The 23,881-nt window shown below is 50.1% G+C and overlaps 1 protein-coding gene, 1 long non-coding RNA gene and 1 pseudogene across 5 annotated transcripts in view; 1 reads left to right on the forward strand and 2 right to left on the reverse strand.

The window, feature by feature from the left end:
• The first annotated feature begins 1,086 nt into the window (after window positions 1-1,086).
• On the forward strand, window positions 1,087-23,068 carry LOC118077141 (tubulin polyglutamylase complex subunit 2-like; annotated as a pseudogene). Its single transcript, XR_015946002.1, has 6 exons — window positions 1,087-1,129; window positions 3,764-3,919; window positions 13,914-14,045; window positions 14,237-14,350; window positions 15,114-15,275; window positions 19,053-23,068. The product of XR_015946002.1 is annotated as a tubulin polyglutamylase complex subunit 2-like (transcript).
• Window positions 7,632-10,307, reverse strand: LOC132592819 (uncharacterized). Of its 3 annotated transcripts, none has more exons than XR_009558342.2 (4): window positions 10,231-10,307; window positions 9,733-9,851; window positions 9,331-9,431; window positions 7,632-8,741 (listed from the first exon to the last, which is right to left on the reverse strand). It is a non-coding gene; the product is annotated as an uncharacterized LOC132592819 (long non-coding RNA). The 3 variants fall into 3 exon arrangements; XR_015946020.1 differs by having other exon boundaries at window positions 7,632-8,744; XR_015946021.1 differs by lacking the exon at window positions 10,231-10,307 and adding an exon at window positions 10,036-10,221.
• LOC148684498 (maestro heat-like repeat family member 5) overlaps window positions 19,526-23,881 on the reverse strand; it is a 439,917-nt gene continuing 435,561 nt past the window's right edge. Inside the window, exon 20 of the mRNA XM_088652738.1 lies at window positions 19,526-20,658. Coding sequence (XP_088508864.1) covers window positions 20,502-20,658 — 157 coding nt within the window. The 3' untranslated portion in view covers window positions 19,526-20,501. The remainder of the gene's footprint in view (window positions 20,659-23,881) is intronic.

Consider the following 23,881-nt stretch of genomic DNA (forward strand, 5'->3'; position numbering starts at 1 on the left):
CCAAAGGTCGTGGCATCATGTTCCTTCTGGCCCTACCCTGGGAGTAGATCAAACAGTGAATCATTTCATTGTACGCACTGATTTCCTGACAAATTAGATCCGGGCTTTTGAGCTTCATTTGCCTGCCTAGCTAACTCCCAATTTGCCCTTCCTTACTCAGAGGTATCAGAGAAGGTGAGACAGAGTTTGGTTGGCCTGCTTATATATTCTGATTGTTTTTACTGAAAAAAGAAAGAAAGAAAGAATTTCATGGATAATAATTTTAACAGCTTAACCCAACTGACAGTGAGTCCAACTTGTGCTCTCTGCTCTCATTATTTTTTTTTTAAAAAAAATTTGTCAGACCCAGGAATGATTCCCGTTTGTGTGAAAACGTGTTCTCTGTCTTGGCCTTTAGAAGTAGAAGATAGTGCCATGTCAAGAAAAATAGGTCCCTTGAAGGTAGATGAATTTTCTATGACTAATTTTCTTCAGCTACAAGCAGTTCTTTTGTTCAGGCAGATTATTCAATAGAATTGTTGCCGCCCGCTCACTCCTTGGGTGCTGGCTGGGTCCTTCAAATCCAGAGAGAAGCTGGGGCTATGCCAAAGCAGCCACCCCACATTGATACGCAGTGAATTACATACTATAGGATGTTCCAGCCCTGAATGACAGAAGGGAACTTGCCTTGTGAAGAGTCTAGGAACAAGGCAGCAAAAAGGTTTTGCTTGGACTCCTCTCTGGTGCTCTCCCTGGTCATTGGTTCTGTGTTGTGCTTGTTCCCTGTTCTAGCCACTGAAACATGGCTTGGAATGTTGTTGTTGTTTAGTCGTTTAGTCGTGTCCGACTCTTCGTGACCCCATGGACCATAGAATGCCAGGCACTCCTGTCTTCCACTGTCTCCCGCAGTTTGGTCAAAGACTTGGAATAAGACTTGTGAACTTCATGATTGTCAAAGAAATGGTAGGGAGGAGCATAAGCTAATTGCACATGGAATTATAAAACTTTATTAAGTGGCTGCTGCTTGATTCTCTTTTTCTCCTGCCCTGCCTCTCCTTGCAGAAGAATGCCTGCGTCTTGCCTGAGGATTTAAAGAATTTCTAGATGATGACAAATGGCTTCCACATGACTTGGAGTGTGAAGTTTGACGGTAAGAATAAGCCTTCCCCACTTGGGACCAGTTTACTCACAAGGTTGCCTTCCCCACTCAGCCACTTTGATCTGTGGAACCAACACCGTTCCAAACGCCCCATAATACTCATTCTGCATACTGTTGTTGTTTAGTCGTTTAGTTGTGTCCGACTCTTCGTGACCCCATGGACCAGAGCACGCCAGGCACTCCTGTCTTGCACTGCCTCCCGCAGTTTGGTCAAACTCATGTTCGTAGCTTCGAGAACGCTGTCCAACCATCTTGTCCTCTGTCGTCCCCTTCTCCTAGTGCCCTCCATCTTTCCCAACATCAGGGTCTTTCCCAGGGAGTCTTCTCTTCTCATGAGGTGGCCAAAGTATTGGAGCCTCAGCTTCATGATCTGTCCTTCCAGGGAGCACTCAGGGCTGATTTCCTTAAGAATGGATAGGTTTGATCTTCTTGCAGTCCATGGGACTCTCAAGAGTCTCCTCCAGCACCATAATTCAAAAGCATCAATTCTTCGGCGATCAGCCTTCTTTATGGTCCAGCTCTCACTTCCATACATCACTACTGGGAAAACCATAGCTTTAACTATACGGACCTTTGTCGGCAAGGTGATGTCTGCTTTTTAAGATGCTGTCTAGGTTTGTCATTGCTTTTCTTCCAAGAAGCAGGCGTCTTTTAATTTCGTGACTGCTGTCACCATCTGCAGTGATCAAGGAGCCCAAGAAAGTAAAATCTATCACTGCCTCCATTTCTTCCCCTTCTATTTGCCAGGAGGTGATGGGACCAGTGGCCATGATCTTGGGTTTTTTGATGTTGAGCTTCAGACCATATTTTGCGCTCTCCTCTTTCACCCTCATTAAAAGGTTCTTTAATTCCTCCTCGCTTTCTGCCATCAAGGTTGTGTCATCTGCATATCTGAGGTTGTTGATATTTCTTCCGGCAATCTTAATTCCGGCTTGGGATTCATCTAGTCCAGCCTTTCGCATGATGAATTCTGCATATAAGTTAAATAAGCAGGGAGACAATATACAACCTATACTCCTTTCCCAATTTTGAACCAATCAGTTGTTCCATATCCAGTTCTAACTGTAGCTTCTTGTCCCACATAGAGATTTCTCAGGAGACAGATGAGATGATCAGGCACTCCCATTTCTTTAAGAACTTGCCATAGTTTGCTGTGGTCGACACAGTCAAAGGCTTTTGCGTAGTCGATGAAGCAGAAGTAGACGTTTTTCTGGAACTCTCTAGCTTTCTCCATAATCCAGCACATGTTTGCTATTTGGTCTCTGGTTCCTCTGCCCTTTCGAAATCCAGCTTGCACTTCTGGGAGTTCTTGGTCCACATACTGCCTAAGCCTGCCTTGTAGAATTTTAAGCATAACCTTGCTAGCGTGTGAAATGAGCGCAATTGTGCGGTAGTTGGAGATTTCTTTGGCACTGCCCTTCTTTGGAATTGGGATGTAGACTGATCTTCTCCAATCCTCTGGCCATTGCTGAGTTTTCCAAACTTGCTGGCATATTGGGTGTAGCACCTTAACAGCATCATCTTTTAAAATTTTAAATAGTTCAGCTGGAATATCATCACTTCCACTGGCCTTGTTATTAGCAATGCTTTCTAAGGCTATGAGCTTTATGCCATGCAGGGCCACCCAAGATGGACAGGTCATAGTGGAGAGTTTTGACTAAACGTGATCCACCTGGAGAAGGAACTGGCAAGCCACTCCAGTATCCCTGCCAAGAAAACTCCATGGACAAAGACAACAGGCATTCTGCATACAGCATGCAAGAAATCAATATTTTAGTGCAGCAGCGCCCACACTTTAGAACTCCCTGCTTATTGACAACAGGCAGGTGCCTTCGCTGTGCTCGTTTCGGAGCCTGCTAAAAACATTATTGTTCTGGCTAGCCTATCCAGTAACCAAAAAGTATGGCATGTATTTTAATCCGGTTTTTAGCTTACTGGTTTCAATGAATGGAGAGGATGTCATTGGTTTATCAATACCCGCTCTGAGAGTTTTTCTCACAGTCAAACAGTATATAAATGCTATGAAATGCACACAAAATAAATACATTATTCTCTGATCAACAATTGCATCCACACCCATTTCCTCTGCTTAAGTTGTGTTCTTTCATTAATCTGTGGGTTAATTAAGTGGGGCAATGAAACGGGAGCTGTTCAGCAGCAGAAAGATTCCCATTTCAGCAGCAATACTCCTTGTGCTGCCAATCCCATCTTTGCAAAAAGCAAGCAAGCAAGCAAGCAAGCTGAGATTCTTCTTCAGAGGGCACCATGTTCTGTGAGCCTTCTGTGCTCCTACAGAATGGTGCCATTCATGCCAGCAACCTAGAAATGTCTGCCTTTCTTCCAGACAACCCGATGCCCCTTGGCTCCATGACCGTCAACAGCATCTCCTAGCTAAACTGAGTCAGAGCGTCACCCGTCTACGCCTTACCCAATGCCCCCACACTGGCTGACTTGGAGGACACCGACAATGAAGGAGGTACTGCCCCACCTCACCCCTTTGTCCATGGAAGACCTCTATCCCCTCCGCCCCACCTGCTACCCCACCGATAGTTTTTGTGACCTTATACCCAGCTTCCCGAGCTCTGCATGGCTTGAGTATTCCTTGCCCTGCACCCGACGGATGAGAATGCCTGCCTGCCTCACTCAGCCTTTTCTTTCTCCCCAAAGGTAACGGGGGTCAGCCAGAGAAACCTCACTTGGACTCGTGGAGCCTGGTGTTTGAGCTGGACCCGTGCAGAGGGAATGGGAAGGTCTGCCTTGTGTACAAGAACACCAAGCCAGGTATGTTGTGTGATATCAGCAGCCCAAGAGCTGTCTTCCCTAATCGACCCCATCTGCAAGCCCCAGTTGCCTTTTGTCTTTGTGGGAGATGTTCCTAGCAACATACCATTGTGCTGGCTGAGAGTGATGGGCTTTGTAGTTCAGAACATCTGGAGGGCACCAGGTTGAAAAAGGCTGTCATTTATGATGGCCTGTGATGAAGTTTTCCTGAAGCAAGCTATGCTTTGTTGTTGCTGTTGCTGTTGTTGTTGTTAATATTATTATTGACATTTGTATACTGCCCTTTATCCACAGATCTCAGGGCGGTTCACCACATAAAATTACTATATCTAGATATCTATGTCTATTCTATATATATATACATAATAAAAACAAGAAGAAAAGCAAAAATCCCCCTCACCCAGCACATTTAGAAAGGTATCGGAGATCAGGCTTGGTTGAAGGGGAACGTTTTCACCTGGCACCTAAAGACAGGTAGCGAAGGTGCCAGGCGAGCCTTCCTGGGGAGGGCCTTTCACAAACAGGGAGCCACTGCAGAAAAGGCCTGTTCTCATGTGCCCCACCCTCCGGACCTCTCGTGGAGGAGGCACCTGTAGAAGGGCTTCAGAGGATCAATTTCCCTTGGAAATGCCTTTACCCATTGTAAAAAGCACTGAGGCCCAGATTGTCACCCATAGGCCTCAAGAATTCTGTAAGGGGCAAAGCGTACAGAGAGCCCCCTCCCATCCTGAGGAGCAGCTCCTCCACCAGCAGTAGTGCCAGCGGGGAGGGGGAAGAGTCAAGTGAGGAAAGAGAAAGGAGGAGACGGGGCTCTGGCAGCATAGGAGAGCCCCTGCTACACGTGGGAGAGGAAGAGAGCGAGGGGGGAAAGGGGGAGAAGGAAAACAGGGAAAGGAGGCGTCTCTGGTGCCAGCTGATGGACGGGTCGTGGCGCGCTAGCCAGCTCATGCCGAGCACTATGGGGGGGGGGTCTGAGAGGGTGGTGATGTTGAACGCCAGCGTCTCTGAGTGCCTCCCCACCGTCATTCTCATGGGGGGCGTTTGGATTTAGGCAGATTCCTGTTACTCTAGAGTAGTCACAACGCACATCCTGTGACAAGTTCCTTATTAAAAAACCCTGAGAGGTGTGGGGGGGGGGTCCGTTCTTCTCATCCTGCGGCACTAATAGGTCTCTCTTCTCACTTCCAGTTGTCACCCCGGATTCCGAGATCTGGCTTCCGGACTGAGCTCTCGACTGGCATTTCCTTACCAAAACCCTTCACCGCTTACTACCGGCTCCTGATCACCCACCTGGGACTGCCACATTGGCAGTATGCCTTCACCAACTATGGCATCAGCCCCCAGGCTAAGGTGAGAGAACAACAAACGGCCCGTCCCTTTTCCTAGGGTCTGCCGCTCCTCCCCATTCTGCCTTCACAATAGCCCTGCGAGGGAGGTCAGGCTGAGAGTGAGTGATTGGCCCAAGGCCACCCAGTGAGCTTCATGGCCAAACGGGAATTTGAACCCCAGCCTCCCAGGCCCTAGACCGACATTCTAATCCATTGTGTCTCAAACTTGGGTCCCCAGCTGTTGTCTGGACCCAAGTTTGAGAAACACTGCTCTTACCACTATGCCCCACCACCTCTGCACTGACTGGCTGCTGCTCTCCAGAGCTTCAGGTGGCATGGTGGGGGTCTCTCCCAGCCCTCCTTGGAGATACCGGTGGGGAATTGCATGCAACATAAATGCTCTCGCCTCTGAACGAATCCTTTTGACCCGGGGCTGACGTTCTTCCATTCCTTTCCTCTGTTCTGCATCACTTCCACTTTCCCAGAGAGGCATTTGGATACTGACTCTCCAGGATTTGGGGGGCAGCAGCTGTTCTCAGCCCCAGGAATTGAACTCTGCACCCAAAGCACACACACTGACACTGAAGCACGATTCTTCCCTCATGGGCTTACGATATTACCATGCTGCTCGCCCCAAGGAGGAAATACAGCTGAGTGGTTAGCCCAAGCAAGAGGTGGGCGAACTTGCTCTCCACTATATCTACAGCCTCAGGTAGCGATAGCAGGAAGCACAAAACGTTGGTAGCCTGGAGGGTCAAGGACAGGAGAACAGCATTCAGGCCAAGATCTCCCAGACCCAAGTTTGTCTGGACCCAAGTTTGAGAAACACTTCTCTTACCACTATGCCGCACCACCTCCACACTGACTGACTGCTGCTCTCCAGAGCTTCAGGTGGCATGGTGGGGGTCTCTCCCAGCCCTCCTTGGAGATACCAGTGGGGATTTGCATGCAACATAAATGCTCTCGCCTCTGAACGAATCCTTTTGACCCGGGGCTGACGTTCTTCCATTCCCTTGCTCTGTTCTGCATCACTTCCACTTTCCCAGAGAGGCATTTGGATCCTGACTCTCCAGGATTTGGGGGGCAGCAGCTGTTCTCAGCCCCACTTGGAGATCCCCAGGAATTGAACTCTGCACCCAACGCACACACTCTGACACAGAAGCACGATTCTTCCCTCATGAGCTTAGGATATTACTGTGCTGTGGTGTGATATCTCTTCTGCAGCTCTGTGCCAAGAAGGCCTTGCAAAGGGTAATAATAATAATAATTTAGCAGGTCATCCAGGAATTGAATTAGGGACCTGCTCCATCCAAGCAGACCCCCTTTTGTCCCTCAGCCCATCTAGTGGGATTCCTGTGTGAGGCCTCCGGTCCCACGGCCGGCAGATACTGTAACAAGCCAGGAGCCAGGCCTTGAGAGGCCCTCACCCTTCCATCGCTCACCTTCCTTCTCTGCCATGTGCAGCATTACTTTTATCGCCATTTTTGATAGTTATCAGACGGGCAATTTGACAGACAGGCCAAGGAGCCTAAAGTCCTCTGTGTCAGGACAGCCTTTGTGTTCCAGAGCTATGCGTGTTTGGGATCCTCCGAGTTCCCTGGTTTACCTTTCTTTTACCTGTCCTGCATCTCCCACAAGAGACTCTTTCCACTTCCTCTGTGCCATGCCAGACTTCATAAACTTCTATCGTGCTGCCTCTTACTTGCCTTTTCTCCTCACCAAAAAGTCCTCACCCCAGCCACCTTCCTTCCTAGGGGATTGGCTCCATCCCCTTGATAATTTTGGTTGCCCTTTTCTGAACTTTTTCCAACATCCTTTTCGAGACGAGGCGGCCAGAACCACACGCCTGCCGTTTGCTGCTCCTCACTTTCCCTTCTCCTTTTCCAGCAAAGGTTCAACATGTACAAGCCCGTCCACTGTCAACACAGAGCAGCTCTCTGAGGAGGCCGATTCCTTCGTGAAGAAGCTGGAGCCAAACAAGGTCTTCCTGACATTGCACAGCAGCACCTCAAAGCCCTGTGGGCCCCTCCCCCCTTGCTTATTCCAGTATCCCTCTGGTCAAGACCAGACCCGGAGGCAGGAATAGTCTTCAAACAACGACCAAACCTGCCTCCTTGGTAATGACATGGTCAGGACTTAGCGTAACTCCTGCTGCTGCCCGTGATCCCTGAGATCGGATGTCCCAGGACACACACACGCACACACACACACCCTGTGGAACATGCTCCAGCCATTCTGTTGGTGGAGCCAACTCCTGGGCAGCCCTGACCCTCTCCCCTTAAGAACAGAACGATACAAAACTCTACCTGTGCACAACCCAACACCCACCCACCCCCAAGAGAGAAAGAAACACACAAACAAAAGAACATGCCAAAAAAGGACAATTTAATAATAATAAATTTTTATTTATACCCCGCCCTCCCCAGTCAAAACCAGGCTCAAGGCATCTCACACCAACAAAATTACAATAAAACATAAAAACAATTAATTCAAATACAGATAAAATACAGTATAAAAATTTAAAATGCAACCTCAATTCAAATTTAAAATATAAAAGATAACATATAATTTATAAACTATTAAATTAAATATAATTATAAACTATCTTATTCAAAACTTGGTTCAATGAATTTATCAAACCAACAAGATCAACATAAATCAACAGAAAAGGGACACCACCATGTTCAAAATATCAACAAGGATTCAGTCCAAAATCAATGAAGTGTTCATGAAGTAATTCTTGTGGAGATAAGTCAATTCAAAAGTACTTTCGAAGCAGAAATAATATTAGAATTCCACAAGAGGAGGTGTACATCAGGTGTAGAGGTGACAACAATCTATCCAATTGGCAAACAGGCGTGGCAAGCCAATGTCCATAGACAAGGTTCCCGGGTTACGTCCCTTATTTCGCCCCAGTTAGGCTTGCAAAGATAGAAACATCAACTCAAAGCTCTAGGTGTAATGCCAAATGAAGGCACCCCCAAACTGCGGCCCTCCAGATGTTTTGGACTACAATTCCCATCATCCCTGACCACTGGTCCTGTTAGCTAGGGACCACGGGAGTTGTAGGCCTGTTTGCCAATTGGATAGATTGTTGTCACCTCTACACCTGATGTACACCTCCTCTTGTGGAATTCTAATATTATTTCTGCTTCGAAAGTACTTTTGAATTGACTTATCTCCACATGAATTACTTCATGAACGCTTCATTGATTTTGGACTGAATCCTTGTTGATATTTTGAACATGGGGGTGTCCCTTTTCTGTTGATTTATGTTGATCCTGTTGGTTTGATAAATTCATTGAACCAAGTTTTGAACAAGTTTTTGTATATTCTGTTATAACAGCCAGTTACGCATGTCTACATAGCAGTCCATGTGAAGCCTGTCAGTGGAAAGAGGCAGGGCAGGGCCCTCAGGCTCCCGGCAGGCAGTCCTGAGTCGCCGTAGCAGCAGCGGAGGGATGCCTCTGTCACCGGAGCCATGGCTGGAGGACCTGCTGGCGGTAAGAGATTGGAGGCGGGGGCACATTATTAATATTATTATTATTATTATTATTATTACATTTTTATTTATACCCCACCCTCCCTGGCCAGGGCTGGGCTCAGGGCAGCTAACATCAAATATAAATTACAATAAAATGTAATGGAAAACAACAACAAACAAACAGTTAATTAAAAGGGGCTCTACAGGCCAAATGGTGTGGCATAGTGGGGGCTACTGGGGGGATTGCCCCAGGCACAAAAAGCTTGAGGGGCGCATCTCTGTTTTAATACAGGCAACCCTCGTTTTGCATGGGAATTATGTTCCAGACCCCCCCACGTGTTGGTGGGGGCCGCCTAAAGCATTCCACCCCACCCTTGTCCCACTCTGCCGTACCCCACCCCCACTCGACTCTTGCTCTGCCCTTTTAGTGACATCTTAATGATGTTTTGGTGACGTTCCCGGGTCACTTCCAGTGTGCACGGTGCACCAATTGCAACAAACCAGTCACTGCCTGTATTTAAAAGTGGTAAGCCATCCTGGGACCTTGGGGCATGGGGCAGGTAAACAACAACAACAACAGCAACTTTGTTTTCAATTACCAGTTAAAAGGGCCGCTGCCTCCCGATGTCCTGCTTTTGTGAATCAGAGCAGCTCCCGCAGCTCCCGGAGGATCCCCGGCAGCTTCTGGGTGTACCTAGACCTTTGGGGACGGGAAAGGCAGAAAGGCAACCCAGGTGCCAGATTAGTCTTTTGTAAAACTCCAGCTTCTTAACGCCTACAACTCCCATGATCCCTAGCTAGCAGGACCAGTGGTCAGGGATGGTGGGAATTGTCGTCTCAAAACACCTGGAGGGCCGAGTTTGGGGAAGCCTGCCCTAGGTGTTGGGGGCTGCCTGAGGAGGCTGGTGGGGCAGGGCCCCACTGGCCCAAATGGACGAACCTCTGCTATCTGGGAGCTGGCTGCGGTCTTAGCAAGAGAGAGTCCCAAAAGCCACACCTACCTGGGCCACTTTCCCGATGTCCTGGAGGTAGATGGAGGGGCCAGAGTTAAAATAATCATCCCTGGCCCATTTCACTATGTGGCCCTTCCGTTGTTCTTCCCTCCTCTTCACTTCCTTGCCTAAGAAGAGGGTCATACAAAAGAACACAGCATTAGTGCTCCCTGCTCAAAACCTCCAGTTTCCCACTGGGACCAACAAAAATATTGTTGTAGTAAATCGAGGGCCCAGGGATGAAGAAATCCTCTCTGGCCCATTTTCCCACGTGGCCCTTCCAAATGTTCTCCCTCATCTGCACTTTGTTACCTAAGCGGGGTCGGGTTTGGCGATATGCATGCCAAAGAACACTGCATTGCTTGTTGTTGTTTTCCATTACTTTTTATTGTAATTTATATTTGGTGTTAGCTGCCCGGAGCCCAGGCCTGGCCAGGGAGGGAGGGGTATAAATTAAAATGTAAGAATAAGAATATGTACCCCCCCCCCCCGTCCCCAATCTCTTACCGCCAGGGGGTCCTCCAGCAGGCAATGGGAGAGCAGGCTCCTCCTCCTCCTCCCTTTCTCCCCCCCCCCGCCCGTTCCGAGTCCTCCCCATTGGCCAGCTCCTCCTCCTCCTCCCTTTCTCCCCCCCCCCGCCCGTTCCGAGTCCTCCCCATTGGCCAGCTCCTCCTCCTCCTCCCTTTCTCCCCCCCCCGCCCGTTCCGAGTCCTCCCCATTGGCCGGCTCCTCCTCCTCCTCCCTTTCTCCCCCCCCCCCGCCCGTTCCGAGTCCTCCCCATTGGCCAGCTCCTCCTCCTCCTCCCTTTCTCCCCCCCCCGCCCGTTCCGAGTCCTCCCCATTGGCCGGCTCCTCCTCCTCCTCCCTTTCTCCCCCCCCGCCCGTTCCGAGTCCTCCCCATTGGCCGGCTCCTCCTCCTCCTCCCTTTCTCCCCCCGCCCATTCTGAGTCCTTCCCATTGGCCAGCTCCTCCTCCTCCTCCCTTTCTCCCCCCCGCCCGTTCCGAGTCCTCCCCATTGGCCGGCTCCTCCTCCTCCTCCCTTTCTCCCCCCGCCCGTTCCGAGTCCTCCCCATTGGCCGGCTCCTCCTCCTCCTCCCTTTCTCCCCCCCCCGCCCGTTCCGAGTCCTCCCCATTGGCCGGCTCCTCCTCCTCCTCCCTTTCCCCCCCCGCCCGTTTCGAGTCCTCCCCATTGGCCGGCGCCTCCTCCTCCTCCCTTTCTCCCCCCCCCGCCCGTTCCGAGTCCTCCCCATTGGCCGGCTCCTCCGACTCCGTTTCTGGGCAAAGCACAGGCCCCGTCAGCCAATGGGCGCCGAGAGTTGGGCGCGGGGGGCGTGGCCGGGCGGAGAGACGTTGGAGTTGGCGGTTGGCGGTTAGTTCAAGATGGCGAGCGGGGCTGCTGGCTGGAGTAAGGCCCATCTCTTTACCTCAGGACTTGGGAGGATGAACGAGGGCCAAGGCTGGCGTGGTTCCTGAGCATGTGCAGAGAGCCGCCTCCGTTGCCTCAGGAGCCAGGACCCCCCCTCTCCTGTCTCTCTCTCGCCCTCAGGGCTGTGCGGAGGGTCCGGGGAGCGGGGCTTCTTCCTGTTCTCGTCCCAGGGCTGCTGCCCGTCTGCTCCTCCCTTCCCCAGAAGGCTCCCTCGGAACGGAGACTGGAACTCGGGGCTTCCCGGCTTGGGGGTCTGTCGTCCGGGGAAGACGCCTCTTGCCTGGCCCTCGGCCATTCTCGTCGGCCTCCCTAGCCTCTCCCCTTCCCCAAGGGACCCCAGACCCCGAGCCTCGTCCCCAGAAGGAGGGGCCCCCCTCCCTTCTGTGCAGAGCTAGCAATGGAGGCTCAGACCTCCAGGCTTGGAGAGACTTCCCACCATCCCAGTTCTGCTCTGATTAACAATTGCATCCACACACCCATTTCCTCTGCTTAAGTTGTGTTCATTAATCTGGGAAGTGGGGCAATGAAACGGGAGCTGTTCAGCAGCAGAAAGATTCCTATTTCAGCAGCAATACTCATAGAATCATAGAGTTGGAAGAGACCACAAGGGCCATCCAGTCCAACCCCCTGCCAAGCAGGAAACACCATCAAAGCATTCCTGACAGATGGCTGTCAAGCCTCTGCTTAAAGACCTCCAAAGAAGGAGACTCCACCACACTCCTTGGCAGCTAATTCCACTGCCGAACCGCTCTTACTGTCAGGAAGTTCTTCCTAATGTTTAGGTGGAATCTTCTTTCTTGTAGTTTGAATCCGTTGCTCCGTGTCCGCTTCTCTGGAGCAGCAGAAAACAACCTTTCTCCCTCCTCTTTATGACATCCTTTTATATATTTGAACATGGCTATCATATCACCCCTTAACCTTCTCTTCTCCAGGCTAAACATACCCAGCTCCCTAAGCCGTTCCTCATAAGGCATCGTTTCCAGGCCTTTGACCATTTTGGTTGCCCTCTTCTGGACACGTTCCAGCTTGTCAGTATCCTTCTTGAACTGTGGTACCCAGAACTGGACACAGTACTCCAGGTGAGGTCTGACCAGAGCAGAATACAGTGGTACTATTACTTCCCTTGATCTAGATGCTATACTCCTATTGATGCAGCCCAGAATTGCATTGGCTTTTTTAGCTGCTGCATCACACTGCTGACTCATGTCAAGTTTGTGGTCTACCAAGACTCCTAGATCCTTTTCACATGTACTGCTCTCAAGCCAGGTGTCTCCCATCCTGTATTTGTGCCTTTCATTTTTTTTGCCCAAGTGTAGTACTTTACATTTCTCCTTGTTGAAATTTATCTTGTTTGCTTTGGCCCAGTTGTCTAATCTGTTAAGGTCATTCTGAAGTGTGATCCTGTCCTCTGGGGTATTAGCCACCCCTCCCAATTTGGTGTCATCTGCAAACTTGCTCAGGATGCCCTCAAGCCCATCATCCAAGTCATTGATAAAGATGTTGAATAAGACTGGGCCCAAGACAACCCTGTGGCACCCCACTAGTCACTACTCTCCAGGATGAGGAGGAGCCATTGATGAGCACCCTTTGGGTTCGGTCAGTAAGCCAGTTACAAATCCACTGAATGGTAGCATTGTCTAGCCCGCATTTTACCAGCTTCTTTACAAGAATATCATGGGGCACCTTGTCAAAGGCCTTGCTGAAATCAAGATAGGCTACATCCACAGCGTTCCCTTCATCTACCAGGCTTGTAATTCTGTCAAAAAATGAGATCAGATTAGTCTGACATGACTTATTTTTCAGAAACCCATGCTGACTTTTAGTGATCACAGAGTTTCTTTCTAGGTGCTCACAGACTGTTTGCTTAATGATCTGCTCTAGAATCTTTCCTGGTATTGATGTCAGGCTGACTGGGCGGTAATTGTTTGGGTCCTCTCTTTTCCCCTTTTTGAAAATAGGGGAAACATTTGCCCTCCTCCAGTCTGCTGGAACTTTGCCTGTTCTCCAGGAATTTTCAAAGATTATTGCCAGTGGTTCTGAAATCACCTCTGCCAGTTCTTTTAATACTCTTGGATGTAGTTCATCTGGCCCTGGAGACTTGAATACATCTAAACTAGCCAAGTATTCTTGTACTACCTCCTTACTTATTCTGGGCTGTGTGTCCCCTGCTGAATCATCTGCTCCATATTCTTCAGGTCGGGCATTGTTTTCTTTTTTGGAGAAGACTGAGGCAAAGAAGGCATTGAGGAGTTCTGCCCTTTCTCTGTCCCCTGTTTGCATTTCACCATCTTCTCCTCTAAGTGACCCCACTGTTTCCTTGTTCTTCCTTTTGCTACGGACATACCCATAAAAGCCCTTTTTGTTGCTTTTAACCTCTCTGGCGAGCCTGAGTTCATTCTGTGCTTTAGCTTTTCTGACTTTGTCTCTACACATGCTGGCTATATGTTTGAATTCCTCTCTGGAGATTTCCCCCCTTTTCCATTTTTTGTACATATCCCTTTTAAATCTTAACTCAGTCAAAAGTTCTTTAGATAGCCACCCTGGCTTCTTTAGGCACCTTCCATGTTTCCGTCTCATTGGCGGAACTCCTTGTGCTGCCAATCCTATCTTTGTTGCCGTGACAGATAGGCGCTTGCTTCTTGCAAAAAGCAAGTAAGCAAGCTGAGATTCTTCTTCAGAGGGCACCATGTTCTGTGAGCCTTCTGTGCTCCTACAGAATGGTGCCATTCATGCCAGCAACCTAGAAATGTCTGCCTTTCTTCCAGACAACCCGATGCCCCTTGGCTCCATGACCGTCAACAGCATCTCCTAGCTAAACTGAGTCAGAGCGTCACCCGTCTACGCCTTACCCAATGCCCCCACACTGGCTGACTTGGAGGACACCGACAATGAAGGAGGTACTGCCCCACCTCACCCCTTTGTCCATGGAAGACCTCTATCCCCTCCGCCCCACCTGCTACCCCACCGATAGTTTTTGTGACCTTATACCCAGCTTCCCGAGCTCTGCATGGCTTGAGTATTCCTTGCCCTGCACCCGACGGATGAGAATGCCTGCCTGCCTCACTCAGCCTTTTCTTTCTCCCCAAAGGTAACGGGGGTCAGCCAGAGAAACCTCACTTGGACTCGTGGAGCCTGGTGTTTGAGCTGGACCCGTGCAGAGGGAATGGGAAGGTCTGCCTTGTGTACAAGAACACCAAGCCAGGTATGTTGTGTGATATCAGCAGCCCAAGAGCTGTCTTCCCTAATCGACCCCATCTGCAAGCCCCAGTTGCCTTTTGTCTTTGTGGGAGATGTTCCTAGCAACATACCATTGTGCTGGCTGAGAGTGATGGGCTTTGTAGTTCAGAACATCTGGAGGGCACCAGGTTGAAAAAGGCTGTCATTTATGATGGCCTGTGATGAAGTTTTCCTGAAGCAAGCTATGCTTTGTTGTTGCTGTTGCTGTTGTTGTTGTTAATATTATTATTGACATTTGTATACTGCCCTTTATCCACAGATCTCAGGGCGGTTCACCACATAAAATTACTATATCTTTATATCTATATCTATTGTATATATATGCATAATAAAAACAAGAAGAAAAGCAAAAATCCCCCTCACCCAGCGCATTTAGAAAGGTAGAGATCAGGCTTGGTTGAAGGGGAACATTTTCACCTGGCACCTAAAGATAGGTAGTGAAGGTGCCAAGCGAGCCTTCCTGGGGAGGGCCTTTCACAAACAGGGAGCCACTGAAGAAAAGGCCTGTTCTCATGTGGCCACCTTCCGGACCTCTCGTGGAGGAGGCACCTGAAGAAGGGCCTCAGAGGATCAATTTCCCTTGGAAATGCCTTTATCCATTGTGAAAAGCACCGAGGCCCAGATCGTCATCCATAGGCCTCAAGAGTTCCTTATTAAAAACCCCTGAGAGGTGGGGGGGTCCGTTCTTCTCATCCTGTGGCACTAATAGTCTCTCTTCTCACTTCCAGTTGTCACCCCGGATTCCGAGATCTGGCTTCTGGACTGAGCTCTCGACTGGCATTTCCTCACCAAAACCCTTCACTGCTTACTACCGGCTCCTGATCACCCACCTGGGACTGCCACATTGGCAGTATGCCTTCACCAGCTGTGACATCAACCCCCAGGCTAAGGTGAGAGAACAACAAACGGCCCGTCCCTTTTCCTAGGGTCTGCCGCTCCTCCCCATTCTGCCTTCACAAAAGCCCTGCGAGGGAGGTCAGGCTGAGAGTGAGTGATTGGCCCAAGGCCACCCAGTGAGCTTCATGGCCAAACGGGAATTTGAACCCCAGCCTCCCAGGCCCTAGACCGACATTCTAATCCATTGTGTCTCAAACTTGGGTCCCCAGCTGTTGTCTGGACCCAAGTTTGAGAAACACTGCTCTTACCACTATGCCACAGCACCTCTGCACTGACTGGCTGCTGCTCTCCAGAGCTTCAGGTGGCATGGTGGGGGTCTCTCCCAGCCCTCCTTGGAGATACCGGTGGGGATTTTCATGCAACATAAATGCTCTCGCCTCTGAACGAATCCTTTTGACCCGGGGCTGACGTTCTTCCATTCCCTTGCTCTGTTCTGCATCACTTCCACTTTCCCAGAGAGGCATTTGGATCCTGACTCTCCAGGATTTGGGGAGCAGCAGCTGTTCTCAGCCCCACTTGGAGGTCCCCAGGAATTGAACTCTGCACCCAACGCACACACTCTGACACAGAAGCACGATTCTTCCCTCATGAGCTTAGGACAGGCATCTCCAAACTACGGCCCGGGGGCCGGATGCGGCCCAATTGGCTTCCCAATCCGGCCCGCGAAAGGTCTGGGGATCGGCATGGTCATTAAGCACTTTTTAAAAAATTTCCCAGCGGGAGCCATTTTACCCCCCTGCGTCGCCTCTTCCTCGCCGCCAGGAGCCTGCGCCTGTCCTGAGCGCAGCAGCAGCGCCAAGGAAGGGAAGCATAGCACAGGCTCCTCCTGGGCGCCGCCTGTGGCCGCTCCTCCTCACGCTGCTCCTCCACGCAGGCCCTTCTTAGCCATAGGCTAGTGGCACAGCGTCTCTCTCCTTCTCCGAGGACTCCGCGCCGCACCTCCTTCTCCTTTCCCCGTGCTGGGTTCCGCTCAGTCGTGCTTCACCCACCAGCGGGCGCACAGCTCTTGCTGGTCCTGCGGTGCGTGCGCTGATGGCGAAGCTTGACTGAGCGGAACCCAGGGCTGGGGAAAGAAAAAGGAGGCGCGGTGCAGAGTCCTCGAAGAAGAAGAGAGACGCAGCGCAGCTTCTCAGCCCGGAGGAGAAACCTTCCCTCCTCCGCAGCTCGCTTTAAAGCAGCGAAGCTGGGCAGGAGCCGGGCTGCTCGTTCCTCCCCGCCCCTTTGCTGCCTCCCCCAACTGCGGCTCCTGTGCCTGCACTTGCGAGAGGCAGCAGCAGGACAGGAGCCTTTTCGGGCTTGCAAGAGCAGGCAGAGGAGCCCAGGGGGTGCCCAGGAAGGTGGTGGGAAAAAGCGGCGCTGCGCCTTTAAGAGGCTCTGAACGGAGCTCCTGCTCGCCCCGCCTGCCTCCGCTTGGCTGCTTCCGCTCGCTTGGCTGCTTCAGTCGGCTCCTCAGCCCCAGAGCCGAGTCCAAAAGGCAGCTCCACTGACTTTTCTCCTCCTGGCTCCGCAGCCCTGGCCAGCAACTGACAAAGGAGACCTGCCTAATCTGCCCTAGGACCCCAAAATATCAATCTCCCGCTTTTTGTGTGTTTTTTCATCCCGGTGTTTATCTCATTCATCTCTTAAGGCAGCTGGGTCTCCCCCCTCTCTCAGTGCCAGGCTAAGAGCTCAGTTACTTTGCAGTAAGTTCAACGGGAATCAGGTAGGGCTGCCCATGAAACGTGGCTAAAGCCATTTGTCTCTTCCAATGTTTTTTATGATGATGAAATTCAGTTTTAAACTTTCAGATACAAAGTTCCCCCTTCCCCTCTCCAGACGCCAAAGACCAGTACAGTTATAGTTTTTTGCCATCTGTTTTTAGAGCAATACTGTATTATAAAGAATTAATGGTGTCACTTTGGACTGCTTTGAATGAATGTGGCAGCATCTCCCTCCCTGACCCCACACCCCCAGTCTTCGCTCAGTGAAGGCAGCATCTCCCTCCTTGACCCCACACCCGAGGGAGAGGTGTGCCCGTGGGAGGCTGAGACGCCTCTTAACAACTCTGGAAAATGGAGTCTCTGTCCCTCCGGACTCTCTCTCTCTGCTGCCCACCCTGAGAGAAACATGGGGTGGGGTGGGGCGCAGCAGGGGTCCTTGCGCCAAAAAATATATATAGTCCGGCCCAGCACAGGGTCTGGGGGCGGTGGACCGGCCCCCGGCTGAAAAAGTTTGGGGACCCCTGGCTTAGGATATTACTGTGCTGTGGTGTGATATCTCTTCTGCAGCTCTGTGCCAAGAAGGCCTTGCAAAGGGTAATAATAATAATAATTTAGCAGGTCATCCAGGAATTGAATTAGGGACCTGCTCCATCCAAGCAGACCCCCTTTTGTCCCTCAGCCCATCTAGCGGGATTCCTGTGTGAGGCCTCCGGTCCCACGGCCGGCAGATACTGTAACAAGCCAGGAGCCAGGCCTTGAGAGGCCCTCACCCTTCCATCGCTCACCTTCCTTCTCTGCCATGTGCAGCATTACTTTTATCGCCATTTTTGATAGTTATCAGACGGGCAATTTGACAGACAGGCCAAGGAGCCTAAAGTCCTCTGTGTCAGGACAGCCTTTGTGTTCCAGAGCTATGCGTGTTTGGGATCCTCTGAGTTCCCTGGTTTACCTTTCTTTTACCTGTCCTGCATCTCCCACAAGAGACTCTTTCCACTTCCTCTGTGCCATGCCAAACTTCATAAACTTCTATCGTGCTGCCTCTTACTTGCCTTTTCTCCTCACCAAAAAGTCCTCACCTCAGCCACCTTCCTTCCTAGGGGATTCGCTCCATCCCCTTTGTTAGGGATTTTATAGGGGGGGCACCCAAACGCGGCTTCATTTGGGAATCAAGATTGGCACAAATGCCCTCAAGGGACCCCGTCTGATCCTACAACACCACTCTAGTATCGCACCAACATGAACACCTCGATCGAACCCCTCAAGATCAAGCCCTGTGTAATAAAGGCTCCTTTTCCTACCCTTTCTCTGTTGCCTGAGACTCTATGTAACCATATTTCTTTATGAATGAATACCGTGTATCTGTATTTCTAAATGAAACCCCCTTTTGCTACTCTGGCCAAGGGCTCTCAGGGATGCAGGGAACAGCCATAATCCTTTAAGCGAGAGGTCACGTAGCCAGGGTTGTGCTCCTCTGCATATCCATAATCCATTCAGGTACCATCTCCTACCACTCCCGACCCTCTGAAGCCAGAGGCAATACACACACCTGGACCCATTGTTTTTCCCCACCAGGTACTCAAGGATCCTCTCCCAGATACTTACTGGTACTTGCTTATCAATGTCCTGGGACATCGTGCATTGTTACCTTATGTTTACCTGTATGCTAATGCCCCTTGCACCTTCCCCTTTTCTGTCGTTTTACCCTGTCACAAGTGATATATGTATGATGCTTTCGATGTGCATTATGGGATGGTGGTGGGAACTTTTAAAAGTTCCTGTAGCCCTGTTCACGGTGTTCAGTCTGGCATTGAACCTGCTGCGCAGTAATAAACCTTGCTGTTTGCTCCGGATCGTGGCTGGACGCCTTCCTTTTATACTCCGCAACGACCACAGGCCCTTGCCTCTTGAGCTGGGTGGCTGAGCATTCTCACACCCAGAATTTTGCCCTAACACCCTTGATAATTTTGGTTGCCCTTTTCTGAACTTTTTCCAACATCCTTTTCGAGACGAGGCGGCCAGAACCACACGCCTGCCGTTTGCTGCTCCTCACTTTCCCTTCTCCTTTTCCAGCAAAGGTTCAACATGTACAAGCCCGTCCACTGTCAACACGGAGCAGCTCTCTGAGGAGGCCGATTCCTTCGTGAAGAAGCTGGAGCCAAACAAGGTCTTCCTGACATTGCACAGCAGCACCTCAAAGCCCTGTGGGCCCCTCCCCCCTTGCTTATTCCAGTATCCCTCTGGTCAAGACCAGACCCGGAGGCAGGAATAGTCTTCAAACAACGACCAAACCCGCCTCCTTGGTAATGACATGGTCTGGACTTAGCGTAACTCCTGCTGCTGCCCGTGATCACTGAGATCGGATGTCCCAGGACACACACACGCACACACACCCTGTGGAACATGCTCCAGCCATTCTGTTGGTGGAGCCAACTCCTGGGCAGCCCTGACCCTCTCCCCTTAAGAACAGAATGATACAAAACTCTACCTGTGCACAACCCAACACCCACCCCCAAGAGAGAAAGAAACACACAAACAAAAGAACATGCCAAAAAAGGACAATTTAATATATAAAATATAAAAGATAACATATAATTTATAAACTATTAAATATAATTTATAAACTATTAAATTAATAAACTATTAAAAAGAGGAGCCCCCTCTGCCGAGTATCAGCCGCAGTCCATGTGAATCGTATACATACATACAACAAAAACCTCCGTTACGAACAAAATTTACCTATGTAAACATGCGTAACTGGCTGTTATAACAGAATATACAAAAACCTACAAGATCAACATAAATTCAAAAGTACTTTCGAAGCAGAAATAATATTAGAATTCCACAAGAGGAGGTGTACATCAGGTGTAGAGGTGACAACAATCTATCCAATTGGCAAACAGGCGTGGCAAGCCAATGTCCATAGACAAGGTTCCCGGGTTACGTCCCTTGTTTCGCCCCAGTTAGGCTTGCAAAGATAGAAACATCAACTCAAAGCTCTAGGTGTAATGCCAAATGAAGGCATCCCCAAACTGCGGCCCTCCAGATGTTTTGGACTACAATTCCCATCATCCCTGACCACTGGTCCTGTTAGCTAGGGATCATGGGAGTTGTAGTCCAAAACATCTGGAGGGCCGCAGTTTGGGGATGCCTGACCTAGAGCTTTGAGTTGATGTTTCTATCTTTGCAAGCCTAACTGGGGCGAAATAAGGGACGTAACCCGGGAACCTTGTCTATGGACATTGGCTTGCCACGCCTGTTTGCCAATTGGATAGATTGTTGTCACCTCTACACCTGATGTACACCTCCTCTTGTGGAATTCTAATATTATTTCTGCTTCGAAAGTACTTTGGAATTGACTTATCTCCACAAGAATTACTTCATGAACACTTCATTCATTTTGGACTGAATCCTTGTTGATATTTTGAACATGGGGGTGTCCCTTTTCTGTTGATTTATGTTGATCCTGTTGGTTTGATAAATTCATTGAACCAAGTTTTGAACAAGTTTTTGTATATTCTGTTATAACAGCCAGTTACGCATGTTTACATAGCAGTCCATGTGAAGCCTGTCAGTGGAAAGAGGCAGGGCAGGGCCCTCAGGCTCCCGGCAGGCAGTCCTGAGTCGCCGTAGCAGCAGCGGAGGGATGCCTCTGTCACCGGAGCCATGGCTGGAGGACCTGCTGGCGGTAAGAGTTTGGAGGCGGGGGCACATTATTAATATTATTATTATTATTACATTTTTATTCATACCCAACCCTCCCTGGCCAAGAACATTCTTGTTGAGACCAGCCTACCCAGATGATTCGAAAGCTGGTGCAAATGTTCATCTGGTTAGTTTTTCTCATCGCTCTTTTCATCTCTTGGAAGTTTGTTTGTTTTATTACAATCAAACAGCATATACATTTCATGAAATCAAGAGTAAGTTGATCCCCATTTCCCAGAAAGCAGGCCTCCCCTGCCAGCCCTTTTCACCAACTTACCTTATCAAAAGATGAAGGCCTTTGAAGAAGCCTTCTGGACTGGAAAGCATCTCCCAGCACCTTTCCTCCCCCAAAGCGCTGTATTCTTTGATGTAGCCACCAGACCGGATGAGGTTTTTCAGGGCCTGCACAGTGGTCCTGAATCAAGGGAAAGAATGAAGAAGATTCTATTTATTCATTTATCCATTAAAAAAACTGTATCCTGCCGTCACCCGTAGATCTCAGGGCAAACACAAGATAAAAAGCACCAAAGAAATCATAGAAGCCGGAACAAAGCCGAGCAATGGAAAGGGCGTCAGGTGTTAATCCGCCCATGGCCGGACTGAAGAGGAACCTTTTTGCCTGGCATCTAAAGGTATCTAAGGAAGGCACCAGGCAAGCCTCCCTGGGGAAGAGCGTCCCACTCATGGGGAGCCACCACAGAAAAGGCCCCACCCGCCGGACGCACATGAAGAGGGGCCTCCGATGATGGGTAGCTTCACCTGGGGAGTTGGAGGTCCTTGGCAGCTTGCAGTCTTGAGCTGCTTGGCCTGATGGATCCAGCCACAACCCCCAGCTCCCGCAGCCTCCCTCCCACATCTTTCCAGCACGTGATGGAGACTTCAGGTTCCATGGCACCCCAATCAGCCCATCCATCGTGCGGGCGGGAGAGTCTCCAACATCCCTTCCCATCCTAGTGTCCTTCCGATGTTTTGGACTACAACAACTCGCATCTTCAGCCCAGTTGCGCTGGCTGGGGCTGGTGGGAGTTGTGCTCCAAAAGGACTGAAGAGCACAGGGCTTGGGGAAGCAGGGCCTCCATCTCCAAATGAAGCCTATCTCTTTGGTGAGGGCTGAGCCATGACGGCCACGGGTCACGCTTGCAAGCGCCCAGAGAGAGAAGGGAGGGAGGGCCACCCCAAATGTATTAGCAGGTCCCTTACGCCAGCGGGTCGAGGCGGGGGCCGGTGATGAGGCTTGGTGCCCCCCTCGAAAATCTTCTGCTCGCCCCAAGGAGGAAGTATAGTTGGGTGGCCAGGGCAAGCAGGAGGTGGCCGAACTTGTCCTCCACTATATGTACAGCCTCAGGTAGTTTGAGAAGGAAGTGCAAAACGTTGGTAGCCTGGAGGGAAAAGGACAGGAGAACAGCGTTCAGGCCAAGATCTCCCAGACCCCTGCTCCATCTCTCCGTATTGTCTACGCTGACTAGCAGTGGCTGTCCAGGGTTTCAGGCGAGGGACACCCCGGCGTGGAGATGCATGAGGGGGCTGGGGGCCACCATCCACTCAATCAAGTTCTCCATTATATACTGGAGGCTGAACAGGCGGCCGATTGCCGGGTGAAAAAGGAGCTGAGAAAGAAAACACTTGATGGTGTGCAAGGCCAAAGAAAGTGCCGCGAAAAGCAAAGTTCACTACCCTATACCCTCCAAGTGTCCACATCTGCACTTTGTTACCTAAGTAGGGTTGGGTTTGGGGATATTCATGTCAAAGAATGTTTTTGGCCTACAACTCCCATGATCCCTAGCTAGCAGGACCAGTGGTCAGGGATGGTGGGAATTGTCGTCTCAAAACACCTGAAGGGTGTTTTGAGACGACAAAAACCTCCAGTTCCCCACTGGGACCAACAAAACCTCCAGTTTCCCACTGGGACCAACAAAAATATTATCAATTTCACCTCAAAAATTATAATTCGGAACTGGGAAAAGTTCGGAAGGGGGCAACCAAAAGGACTGGGATGGTTATGAAGCTCTATGGTCGCAGCATTTGGGGGCTTTCAGTTTAGAAAAACGGCGAGGAAGTGGAGGTGCAATGTATGGCAAGGAGAAAGTGGAGAGAGAGACATATCTTTGAAAGGAAACAAATGTGTGCTTTGCACAAGCATTCCTAGCAGAACAGAGGGTTAGGATTCTTCTCCTGTGCTGCAGTCATGGGATTGTTTATATCCCTTGTTGGTGTATGTTTTCATTCCACACTGTGGGAAGTGACAGGATGTTTGTATTACTGTGTTTCTGTGATGTGGGACGTTTGTCCTTTGCTCTTTCTCTTTGCTGTCTGATGCTGAAGAGGAAGGAGCTGAGTTACAATGCTCCGAATGTATATATGTAAATAAACGTTGTTTAGCCAAATGCTGCTGTGCTATTGAGTCTGTACACTGACTACCTATACTCTGCTGATCCTGAAGTGTGCTGATGTCTCTAAGGTATCAGTCACCGTGTTCAGGCTGGAGAAAGATTTTGAATCTCCCAAACAACCGACCAGGTCTCCTACTCGTGTGTAGGACTTCCTGACACAGAGGCCCCTTTCACCATCAACAGCCACAACCAGTGAGTTGGCCACAGATGCCCCCTGGGCAATCATTTCGAGAGGGTCTGTCCTCCGGCATGCTTCCCCCGGCTCTGACATCTTGGGGGCTCCCTTACCACTAATATATCCTGCAGCGTCTCCAGAGGGGGGGCCTCCGACAACAAGCTGGTGAGAATGTTGAGGCAGGTGTTGATGGTCTCTCAGTAATAGTCCTGAAAGGAGAGAAGCAATGGATTCAAACGACAAGAAAGAAGATTTCACCTAAACATTAGGAAGAACTTCCTGACAGTAAGAGCTGTTCGGCAGTGGAATTTGCTACCAAGGAGTGTGGTGGAGTCTCCTTCTTTGGAGGTCTTTAAGCAGAGGCTTAACAGCCATATGTCAAGAATGCTTTGATGGTGTTTCCTGCTTGGCAGGGGGTTGGACTGGATGGCCCTTGTGGTCTCTTCCAACTCTATGATTCTATTCTATGAGTGAACCAATGGTCACCTCTAATCAGGCGTTATTTTGCTCCGGTGATCTGACTGCCGCACCATCTAACCTCACTGGCAGCCTTTCCAGCGGTGGACACAGCCAGGTCCGAGTCAGCCTGAAGGTTCAGGAGAGCTGCAACGGAAGAAGGAACATGAGAACGG

Source organism: Zootoca vivipara, chromosome 10 (assembly GCF_965207765.1).
Source record: "Zootoca vivipara chromosome 10, rZooViv2.hap1.1, whole genome shotgun sequence".
NCBI classification, from domain to species: Eukaryota; Metazoa; Chordata; class Lepidosauria; order Squamata; family Lacertidae; genus Zootoca; species Zootoca vivipara.